General features: G+C 36.4%; 1 protein-coding gene across 1 annotated transcript in view; it reads left to right on the forward strand.

Moving 5' to 3' along the window:
* The window catches only part of LOC136876077 (condensin-2 complex subunit G2), a 379809-nt gene that overhangs the window by 68863 nt on the left and 298549 nt on the right, over positions 1-12397 (forward strand). The window contains exon 3 of the mRNA XM_067149716.2: positions 10665-10817. Coding sequence (XP_067005817.2) covers positions 10665-10817 — 153 coding nt within the window. The remainder of the gene's footprint in view (positions 1-10664; positions 10818-12397) is intronic.

Raw genomic sequence — 12397 nt, forward strand, 5'->3', positions numbered from 1 at the left:
GAAACAAATTTGCAGTTGGAAGTTGAAACTGAACTAAGATTTGTAAAACATAACATTTTAATGGAGAGACAAAAAACTTGTTTTTTAGAGATGTAGTTAAAGTTGCTTATGAACAGTTCTTACTTATCATTATGCTTTAGCTTGTACTTGATGTTCAAATATCTGCGTAATGTTGATATTTGCTGCAAAATTAATATAATTTTGTTAGATGTTGCACATAGGAGATTTTGCATTTTGCAAAATGACACACAGGACATTTGTTTCATTAGATTACATCATTTATTATTTTAAAATGTTTACCAAATTAATAGTTCAGATTACAATAATAGCAGGAATAATGGTATGGTACATAAATACAGGATCTCTCTCAGACACATGTGCACGTGCACACACACACTCTCCCCCTCAGATTCGTACATGTAAACTCTCACTCAGCATGTTACTTGTACAATACAATGTTTTGCTTCTTTTATGTTTGCATGAATTAATGTAATAATCTATCAGGTAGGAGGTAGAATATTTTCTGGAATAGCAGCTATAACTTAGAAATGCCACACTGGATGTTTTGCTTGGATTGTAGAGCATGGTATGGGCTTTCCAGTAGTGCCAAAATCTCATTTTCACCCCTTGCTACGCATAGGAGGTTTTCTCGCAGCAGCAACAATATGCATCTTAAATGCTGAACACTAACAAATTATTTGCAAGACTCACATATGTATTGAGTTACCCTAGTTCTCTTTTCTTTCAGGCAGAGTTTTCAACTTTTCTTCTCCGGTCGTCCTTCTTCATCTTCTTGACTGGCATCTTGTTTTCGCTTGAGTTTTTTCACAGAGCTTTCCAGTTACTAAAGCTGCCCTTCACTGCACATTCTCTTCAGTGAGACTTTCTGACGTCTTCTGAAAAAATTCTCTTAGTTTCCTTTTCTCTTCAGTGTTGGCTGTGAAAATTATGAAAGCATTTATAGCTGCCATGTTCAGTGTGGAAAATAAAACAACAAGGGGTCATCGTTTTGTGTTTCGGGTGATGCAGGATTCACTCAGTTTATCATTTATATCAACACCTCTTTTGTTCGGTTGTAAAATGTAACCGTCTCAGGCTACTTCTTATCTCCAGTTTCAGGATCGTCATAATGGAGGCTGGATATCTGTATTGCATTTGTATTCACTTTAGGAACGAAAAAGTTTCACTTCTTTTCTGAAAGCAAACAAATTTGTAATGGGTGTATTTTTTGTTGTTATTATTTTCAGTTCAGCCAGAATTGAACTTTTTTCCTCTTATAATTGTACCAACAAAGGAAACCTTTTCTCAACCATTTCCATGATCAAATCATAGTCATAAGACAAGTTATCACGGGTCATATTTCTTCTGGTATTGTTATTGACAGAAAAGGGCTCTTCTGGCTGTGTTTCAGCATAAATTTCTATGTTGTATGCATCCACCATCACATAAATTTTAATCCTGTGGTTTCTTGGTTTATTTGGAATGTACTTAATAAAATTGCACCTTCCTTTAAATCCTTTCAGCTTTTTGTCAATTCTTACATTTTCACCATGCGAGTAACACTTCGGTCAGTTTGCAACAAATTTTTCAAAAATCTCTCTCATAGGTGACAAGCATTCAGTTTTTGTGTGCTCTTCTCTTGTATCATTGTTATGAAATTGAATGCATCTCGTCAAAATTTAAATCGCTTCAGACTCGCCACTCATCTTAAGTCATCCATTTTCCACAATTCGAGGATGTTGAGATGATTGGCATGATAAACCCAGCTAAATAGAGCAGGCCAAACTGGGCTGTCATTTCAGTAGCATGAGTTTCTTGAGCATCACATGGCCAAGAAGATTTTTTTTGGTTACAAGTAGTTTTGCGTTGCACGACACAAATAGGTCCTATGGCGACAATGGGAGAGGAAGGGCCTAGGAGTGGGAAGGAAGCGGCTGTGACCTTAATTAAGGAACAGCCCCAGCATTTACCTGGTGCGTAAATGAGAAATCACGGAACATCATCTTCGGGGCTGCCGTCAGTGGGGTTCGAACCCACTATCTCCTAGAAGAATTACTCTGTATGGAATGCACATACACATTAGTGTGTTCCACAATGGTTTGGATCATAACAAGAAAAAATAGGCTTGCCCATATTCCAAGAATATTTTTGTGATAAGTTTGACTGGCCAAATGACCCTTGGTAGGTGAAGCAATATATGTTTCGCGTGCTTTCTTCATTTTAGTGCTTTTCCATCAGTCCCAAGTGGCTACAAACTTATTATTTTTCTTTTGCGGATGACTTTATACACTTCACTATCATGTTGTCATCACCATCATCATCGCTCGATTCCCCACTTTGTACCAATTTTGAAATTCCTTCTCTTTCCAAGATATGCCCTTCTTCATCCATGTCACTGCCATCTAAGAAGTCTTCATCATTTTTATCATTCAGCAATGCGTTTTCAATGGCTTCCACATCCAAAGGATTGCTAAGATTGAAAATTCTCTTTTAGTTTGACATATCATTTGAGAAGGAAACAAAACGTCTTGTGGAAGGTCGTGCTTATGTATAGTCTACAACATGGCTATTTTCAAAGCTACTATGAACCGAGCATGGCAATACTTATATAATTAGTATTGGATTCATGATAAGTTTGAAATAGAGGAAAGCGAAAAAGCTTGCCGGAATGATCATGTGTATCTGTCATATACGGTTCAGGGTGCCTATCAGAAGGAAACTGATATGTTTCAGGAAAACTTGGTATAGAACAGACCCTTATCCAGATATTTACTTTGCATTTTATCAATGCTGTTTACACGAGCATGATAATGTCAAAGTTAACATTGCTCCTTAGACTATTCTACTGTATAGCTAGCCTGGTACAGCTTTCTAAGTACTGTTATTCAGTAGATAGATTTTACAGTCAAGTCATCATCATCATGTTCATCATCGGTTTGCCCTTCCAGCGAGCCGGGTAGGGTAGTCAAGTCATACAGTATGAAAAATATTGCACTTGAGGCAAAACTGGATGATGCAACACATGTTTCTATAAGCACGTGTATTCTTTTTAATAAGGGCTTGCGATTGACAATTTTTTTTTTTTTGCAGTAATGGAAGAACAACATGTGTGCTTGATTATTAACAATTAGTTTGCTGTATAAAACTCACTTAGGGCCATTATGAAACAAAGAATAGAAGGGTACATAATAGGAGAGTTGCCGCAGATGATATGCCGCACGCACGGGAGGGATGACGCAATGAGCTGGTAGATTGTTCGTAAGTAGTTTCATAAGTAGTAGAAATAAGTAGTTTTGTAACATCTAGTGTGGAGAATAAGTACAAAACATTTGCTAAATGTGTTATTGGGAATGATTAAATTTAAATTCAACAAACAATTTCAATTGTAATTAAACTTAATGATTGTAAATTTTTCATAGGTCAAATGGTTTTTAATTTTACCATTACTTTTTTTTAAAAATTACAATCTTTTGGTGCACTTTGGACCTTCCACAATTACCACAAATTTCTTCATAAATTGTACATTTCTCTTGTAGCCAGTGTTTTCTTAAGGTGACACCCCGGAGCTAAAAATATATTTTTACGTAATGCATGGATTTTCATGAAACTTTGTGGGAATGTCAGTGATAAAATACATTGTTTTGTTTTGAAATTTTTAATTCCATTTTTTCATGAAATTTAACATGTTAATGTAAATTAGTAATTAGGTAGATAATACATCTTTAAAAAAGCACTACTTATCGAGTTTTCTGTACATAATTTATAAAAGGAGGTATATCGTACTAAAATTTGTGTAATTTTTACGTTCTAAAATTTTGGGCTTAAAAATCCCTACTACTTGAAAATATTCTGCAATAAAAAATTCCATACGCAGGTTTCTTAATATAGCTGTGATACATATTGCGATGTCCCCGCTCCCTGAGAGGACGCATAAGATCCAGGCTAGCTTAATTACGATTCTTTTGGCTATGAGTTCCAAATATGAGAAAGACATGCCATATGTAGCCAAAGAAATCTTAAATTACACATAGATACAACTCTCATACGTTACTTATTGAATTTCTTACGCTACCAAGATGTTGCAGCATTCATCCACTTAAATCTAAGTCTCTACGCTACGATACACATTGAAAGAATGATTTAAGTTTTACACATTTTATTTATTACATACTTGTTTCAATCCAAAGGTCGAACATTATGCTATCCTCCCTAAAGAATTTCTAATAGAGGAAACTGCATGATCATCTGATTATCCCATCCATCTCTAGCGAGCATGGCTTTAACTTGCTAAATCTGTCTACTTCTTCTACCCGAACACATAATCAATCATTTTACTTCCTCTCTTAGCCTCTCTCCATACCAATATTTCAGTTAACGCATCCTCATTTCTGGCGTAAGGAGAAATCGAAGAAATGTCAGTATCGGGCAAAAATACATACAAGCGACGTTCATCTTGAATCTGCTGGTAATTGATACGTCCGGCATCCACTATGCATTATATAAGAAATGCTATTTGAGTTAGTCATTTTTTAAAAATGAATCTATTGAAATCTATTGCACTAGGTGCTTAAATCTTGACTGACCCCAAAATCAAGGACAGAATGGAATATACGGCAAATTATTGAAGTCCGTATAACCAATTATTTAACTGAACATTACTATAATTCAGCTCGTAATTAACAAATTAAAAATTATAAGTCCAAAGATGTCAAACTCACCATCTTAGGTTTTTAAAGAAATGATTAAATCGAAATAAAGTTAAAAATTAATAGACTGAAACAACTAAATTAAAATATGTTTGGGTAAATAAAACATGTTTGGGTGCACCCTAGCAAAGAAAAATATTTACAATATGATACCTTACAAGCTAAAGTGCAGATTGAGGGCGGTTTCAAGATATTCAGGACGCATTTTAGGCCTAAAACCATATCTCATGAATTGGAATTCTCTTCTGTTGCCTGTGAAGTCTTTGAGTTAATTGCTGGCTCTTACTCGGAGCTCATATTAATCTGCTGACATATAGTTATTCCTATCTCTCACAACATATCAATAGACACCTATAAATGTCAACTTGGGAGGATAGTTCCCTAACATTTCTACAAACAACTGATTTACAATTCTGAATATTCATGCTTCTTCCTTTACAATAATATATAAGTAATAATAATAACAACGTAAATGTTTCCACCTTTTCAATACTACAATATATTCACAAAATTACAAATTACACGGTACTAGTTTCGACCCATCTAGGGGTCATCATCAGCCGTATTGGAGCAAAGATCATTTGTGGCAAAATCCTAAGAAAATGTTATTTTAAAGAATAACAAGTGAATGTTGATAAGTCTTCTTCTAAAGTAATGTAATTTTTAAATAAATGGTTCAACGAGTACCAATAAGTTCCATATACCATTCTAAAATCTGAATCTTCTCATAATTTTATTTGAACATACGTGCGATTCTATATATTCTAACGACTACTCTACTAGTTTCTTCTAAAGTATATTAGCTAATGTGGTCTGCATTATGCGAAGACTCGACCATAAGGTACAACTTATACATCTACAGTCAGTCATCAGTGATAGGGTGTTGCCTAAGAAGTTACTACACGTCCTTTCGCTTGAGAATAGATTATAATTAGAAAACATCTGTGACATAGTGCATGTGTTTGGCTCATCCTCCTAACTGAGACTTCATTGGTACTACCAAGTATGCACGCTAACCAACAGGTGTCACTTCAATCATACTTGAACTTTCTCATGCTTGCTTGTAAGAGAAATAGTACATATAAATGCTACATATTCATTTCCACTTAGTAAAAACTCAACTTGAAACCATTAAGTCCACTACTACATCACCGTGCTCATATTCGCGAAGAATCAATAACTACCACCATTCTAAATTATCAATCTCATATCAACTTCTCTTAAAATAATCATTATTATACTTCCAAACATATATCCCGTCTCCTTTACTAAATACGTATCCACTCCATTTAATCGTGGCATTTATTATATTAATTACGGTTCATGAACATATTTCACGACATTATGACCTTAATTCCGTCATAACCTTAAATTATTGTAAACACATCTGTCTATTTAGCAAGCATATCCTACTGCTGGTTCCTAACTTGACATTCTTTGGTCATAACCAACGTACACGCGTACCTAAGTCTCTCTTTGACATAGTATACAATTCACTGTCACCTTAACGAATTCAGCATTTCATACTACATGGATCACATCTCGAACGTAGGCTTTCATCACTGATTGACTACCTATCTATGGATTTGTCATTCATATACGAAGATTACCTAACCACCTTTGATCTTATTCAATACACCACTTTCGTCGCTTCATTATTTCGCACGGAATAACTTAACAAATTGTACTATACTCACATATGAATATAAAACATTACTACATTAATTTAAAAACAAGACTTATCTGAATTCAGCAGCTCCAGTCGTCGGCATATGTCCAGCTGACAGGACATAGGGATACGCCTCCTTTTACTTCCGTAGGTGAATGGGAAATACTGGCATAATTCTCCTCTGGGCTTAGTCATCTCTCGGCAGGCAACGTCATCCGACGGCACCCATTTGGGCAGTCTGGCCTATCATCTTCTTAGAACATCTTGCTCATCTCTGGACTAGTTGGAATAGAATAGCAAACAGGATCAATTAGCATTGCCATCATGAACAGCTGTGATAATCTCTTTAACGCGAAAGATTGCTTTCTTTGAAAGAGTTGATCTACTTGACAAATAATAATCTTGGGGTAGTGTAATTCTATGACTCGAAATGAACAGATTTTTCTCCTTTATCTTTCCAGGAGTTATTATAGGATTCCCACTTTTGTAGTTCTTTAACTTGGGTGATATCGAGTAATACGTCAGCAGAGATTGCCGTGACGTGAGCTTGTCGTAGTTTATGTTTGAGTTTCCACGTGTTTTAAAGTTCGCGGAACGAAATTAAAAATCTTCTGCTTGATCTGCGACGCAGCTTCCAATAAATCTGCTCCTTGTTTCTGTTGAAATGATCTCTTGTCGATACCTTCTTTAATTCTGACGTAGTTGCTTTCCGTCTTCGACTCTGATTTAGAAGTAGCAATTCAATCTCGTTTCCTTTTTTTTTTTTTCTCAATAATTGTTAGTAACAATCTTCACATTCGTTCTTTTTCACTGCCTTCTGGATCTAAACTCCCTTCTCTAGCGCCTGAGGTGAATACTGTTGCTTTCACTCGTGGTATCGTCAGACATTTTGACGTTAATTATTCTCGGAGACCTGGACTCCATCTTTGTCGTTCTTACGGACGGAACTTCTTATAATAGTGAAATGGCACAATATACCATACAAATTTTGTTACATTTGGCAGAATATTATGGGAGAAAAATGGGATTTAATTGCAAAATTACAATTGGCGAACAAAGCATTATTACAGTGATAAATTGTTGAATTCAGCGGAATAACTTTGTGACAAGAAAAAAAGAAACTCAATCCTTTCAGTCATAAAAAAAAAAAAATTTCCAAAATATCTATTTTTATCTCCAGTGTGTCGCCTTAAACTGTACATTGGATCCAGTCTGCTCTGTTCTTTGTCACAAAATAGTTCTCCCAACATTCCACACATTTATTATTGTCGGCTTCAGAACAATCCTTTTCCTTTTCATTTCCCAGAGAACTCTAATTCTTTACCTGTCTTCTATTCACCTTAGAGGCACCTCCTTTCTGTTTCTGAGCATGAAATGGCTGTTTCTTTTTTTTTACATTTTCTGTTGCTGTCAGCACTTCAGCTGACCTCATCCTTGATTGATTTCCTTTCTCAAGAGAGGTAAAAGGTCTTTATTGCATGAAGGAGTTTTGGAGGAGTTTCTTGGTGTCTTCAAATTCTCAATGTTTGGGAGTTTTGAGGTTTCTGTGGCTTTGGGTGAGAAAAATGATCTGGAACTGCACTGAGATCAAAAGGGAATATACCCTGTTTTTTCGAACACATTCACATAATTTTCAACAGATGCTGCCTCTTCCCAAACTCCACCTATCAAAGGTCCCATTTAGTATCTAATCAGCTTTCTATTGTGATGTGTCCTAATTCTAGTATTAGCCGCAACTGGAAATACCAGTTGAATGGTCCAAAGAATGTATAACCTAGAGGTTGCAGTGCAGTTGTTGAATGTGGCGGCAAACGAAGCAGGATTACATCATTTTCTTCTGTCAGAGTCACTAATTTCAGAGTGTTTGTATGGCTGCAATACCCATCTAAAATCTAACAAGGTCTAGCTGGGGAGCACATCCAGCAAATGTACGAACTACAGCCTTCGCACTTTCTTTTTCTATAGCCGCGTATGCTTGTCCTATGCTACGTACTCTGCTTTGAACGATACATGCCGTGTGATTTCTGTCTGCCTCAAATCAACAAGTGTCGAAAAGCTATTCCACAGTTTTAGCATAGCTCCATCTCCACTCCAATGGCTTAAATTGAGAAATTCAGATAGGGCGATGATTTTCTTGTTGTCATAAACTTATTTTTCTGGTGTAACAGACCACAGATACAGGTGTCGCATGACCAAAAGACAATTTATGAGTATTTTTCTTTCCTCTGTTGCTTTTTTGGTTATGAATAAGAACTTCAAGAATAACTTCATAAAGAATCTGTTTAATGTTACGTTTTGTAGTGTTAATGTCATATGCTTGTTTTTTAAATTTTGTACTGTGATTTTTTTTAAGGCTGAAGAAGTCCCAAACGGGCCAAAACGCGTACCTTTTATGTTTTAATTCTTTGAGCTTTTCAGACATATTGTGTATTGACTGTGGTGAACCTTTTAGTTGTATGTTTTCTTATGGAAGAATTATTTATAAGAATTTTCAAATCATACGAATCTTAAATTGTTATTGTTTTATTTTTGTAAAAATCCCCTGTATCCTTTAATGTCTGCCTTTTTGACAATAATGTTAGTGAGAAAAAGTTGTAGACTGAAGGACAGAACAAAGATTTTATTTTTATATTTGTGAGTTTTATGTTTTTTTTGGTGGGTCTCTTCTTTCTGTTACTCTGTCTTCCCACATTGATGTTAGGCTTATACGTTATGTATGTGCCTATCCTACTTTCTAGCTGTCTTTGATGTGTGTTTGTTTTCTAATTTGTTCCTTGACATATATCATCATCCTCCTCCTCCTTTCCTCTTAGGCCGGCCATACACGGTGCGGCATACCGGAGAGGTTTACCTGTACAGTTGACCTGCACAGGTAAACCGGAGCATGGGTGGCACCTACGTTCGATGAACTTGCACAGGTGGCCAGACTTGTACAGGCGAGCCAGGAAGAATCGAAAAACAATTCCGTTACCTACGCAGTTGAACATAACTGCACGTCTGTGTGATTCACTCAAGACCTGCACAGGTTTCAGCTCAGTTGAAGCAGGACAAGCATAGGAAGAAGGTCTTGCGTTCTATTTATTTGTTTTTATAAAACCACTCGGTTTGTTTTGTTTTATCATTTCTTTTTGGTTACCGGTGATATTTTGTTTTGTTTTGTTTTGTTTTGATAGAATATTATGTCAAACCGTAAGCGAACTCAAGTTTTAGAGGAGTTTATCAAGTTGAACAAATCTGAACCTTTCGGATTAAAGGTGACACCAGTGAAAGCAATTTTTGATGCACTGGTTCTATCCTCAAGTAATTACGGTAGTCTCCTTCTCCACTCAGTTCTTTTAATAAATTGACATGAGAGTAGCGATTTCTTCTCAACAACCAGTCTTTACACCATGAGTTGCAGGGTTTCCTTTGCTTTTTTAAATTAGTTGCTAACAATACACCAACCACTGTGATTGCGTCATCATCTCGTCGTGTCGATGCCGTAAGGTCACCTGATGGGTAAACCGTACCGTGTATGAGGTCGTCGCCTGTACAGGTTTACTGCGCATATCTACTGTGCAGGTAAACCTCTCCGGTACGCCGCAACGTGTATGGCTGGCCTTATACAGCTCCTGCCAATTTGGGACATTTATGGCACTTCCATCATTTTAACCCAATCCAGGTTTCTTCTTCTTGCACTCCCCTTTATTCAATCGATCCACTTTGTTGTAGGTCTCCCTCCCTCCCCTCCCCTCTCTCTCTCACTTCATTTCCATCACCTGTTTTGGTATTCTTTTCTTCTCCATCCTCTTTACACGTCCAAACCATTTTAGTTTATTCCTGTCAGTTTTCTCATTTAGGTTTTCCATTCTGACATTCGTTCTCACATCTCCGTTACTTCACCTGTCTTTCCTGGTCTTTTGTTTCATACGTCTTAGGTATTTCATTTTGCTGGCTTGGATTCTACTCTCCTCTCTACTTGTTATTGTCTAGGTCTCAGCTGCATAAGTCAGTATGCGTGTATAATACTGTACATTTTGTACATTATCTCTTTACACTTCCTTTGTACTTCCTTATTCCAGATGAGGTTTCTTACACTCTGATAGAATGCTTTGGCCTGTTGCACTCTCGTGCTAATCTTCATGTCCAGCCTTATATTCTGCATTAATTCACTCCCTAGTTATTTAGAACTGTCAAAAATTTCAAGGCTTTGACCACCAATTTTCACAATGCCTTTCCCTTGTCTTTCTCTTCTTGATATCACTGTTCCTTTACATATGTATATATGATTAAGTGGGAATTGATTACAGCTCGAAGCCGATGCTCAGCAATTCATCTCGGCAACAGCAGACGCCATCCGGGAAGAGGTTCTTCGGTATGAAGAGCCTGTGGTATCAAATCACATGATACACCTGGTTACAGTCATGCAGGGTCTTCTTGGCAATAATGTTATTAAACAACAGGTGAGTAACTGTAATGCGATTTTTTCTTATTTTTACAGTTGCTACTGTTATTTGTGGCATCAGAACAACCAAAATATTACAACAGTAATACAGTAACAGTAACACAGACTTTGATTTAAAACTAGGAGATATAAGAAATAAATTGATAGGAAGGTCCACCTTTTAAATACAATATATCGAGTAAATAATATTACATCAGTCTTGGGACTAGTTTCAGCCACTTAGTGGCCATCAACAGCCAAAATAAAAATTAAACAGATAATATGATAACTAAAACATATGTTTACAAGACAAAGAAAACACTAGAAGATCACAACCATAATTTTTGTTATTATATGTATTTTAATGTTATAATTATTCCTGCAATATTGTCTTTGTTTTGTATACATATTGTTTATCGTTATCACATGATGTTTAATTTTTATTTTGGCCTAAGATGACAGTTTATTTCTTACAATTGCACTTCAATACGGAACAAAAATGAAATTTATAGCTTATAACTAGGAGATATGTTGTTAGAAAAGAACTTGAAAACAGATTACTTGGGATTGGTTCTAGACAATAAGCTAAACTGGGAAGAGCATCTGCATGGAACTGCTGATATAACAGACACAAGGATTGGGTTGGGTTAATGAAGAGACCACCAGAAGCCAAATAGGGGTGCAGGCAGGACACACTAAATATAGCTTATAACACCTATGTTGAATCAAATTCTGTACAATGCTAATACCTGATGCTTCTTTTAGCTTCCGAATGACTGGCGGCTCACTGTAGTGGCCAAACTGCTGTTCCTGGGCAATACTGCCTGCCAGGATGTGACCTGTTTAATATAAATTATTTCCTGTGTTGAAAAATTTACTTCCAAAATAGAAATTGTTCCGAGGTATCTGTGGAACAGCAGAGGTGAAAGAAGGTGCGTGTTGGAATGGGTCTAACTACAAGGCTAAAAGATTAACCTAAAATTTCAATAAAGGTTATATTTTCAAAAATATCAGAACTTAACAAGATTTAGAGGCAATTTAAAATTTTTTACTAGGTGAAATAACAATGGAAAAATCAGGTACAAGAATAATTTTACAAATGAAAGAACAAGTTCAATATTCGTTACAAACCCTGGGCTCCAAGCCCCACTTTACATTCCTTGAGCTACAGCCCAACCTTGCCAAGGAAATCATTTTATTTAAGGGCAGAAAACCCCATCATACCAAGGAACACTTGCTCCTAATTACCATGTTAAGCCTCCTAGAGACCCCCATCAAAATACAAGAAAGAGTAAAGCCGCTCTCGATTTTACAAGCCTATCAAAGGCCACAACATACTTTACTTCTAACTGCCCACAAGGCACACTTGCAAAGAAACAGGGGTATCTTGTACCCAACCTACAGGGCCTTCGCATGAAGTGAAACAACAGGTTAAGTTACTGGCCCAAAATACAGTGAGGACTGGAGGCGTTTACATGCACTCCTAAAGACACCTTTAAAACCTAAGTGGTGCTAGGTCGATTACACAGGGGCTAATCCCAAGCTAGGGAGGTGACTCGTATGAGAAAACTTTAACACATTAAGGAAGAGTAGAAACGG

This window comes from Anabrus simplex, chromosome 6 (assembly GCF_040414725.1).
Source record: "Anabrus simplex isolate iqAnaSimp1 chromosome 6, ASM4041472v1, whole genome shotgun sequence".
Classification (NCBI taxonomy): Eukaryota; Metazoa; Arthropoda; class Insecta; order Orthoptera; family Tettigoniidae; genus Anabrus; species Anabrus simplex.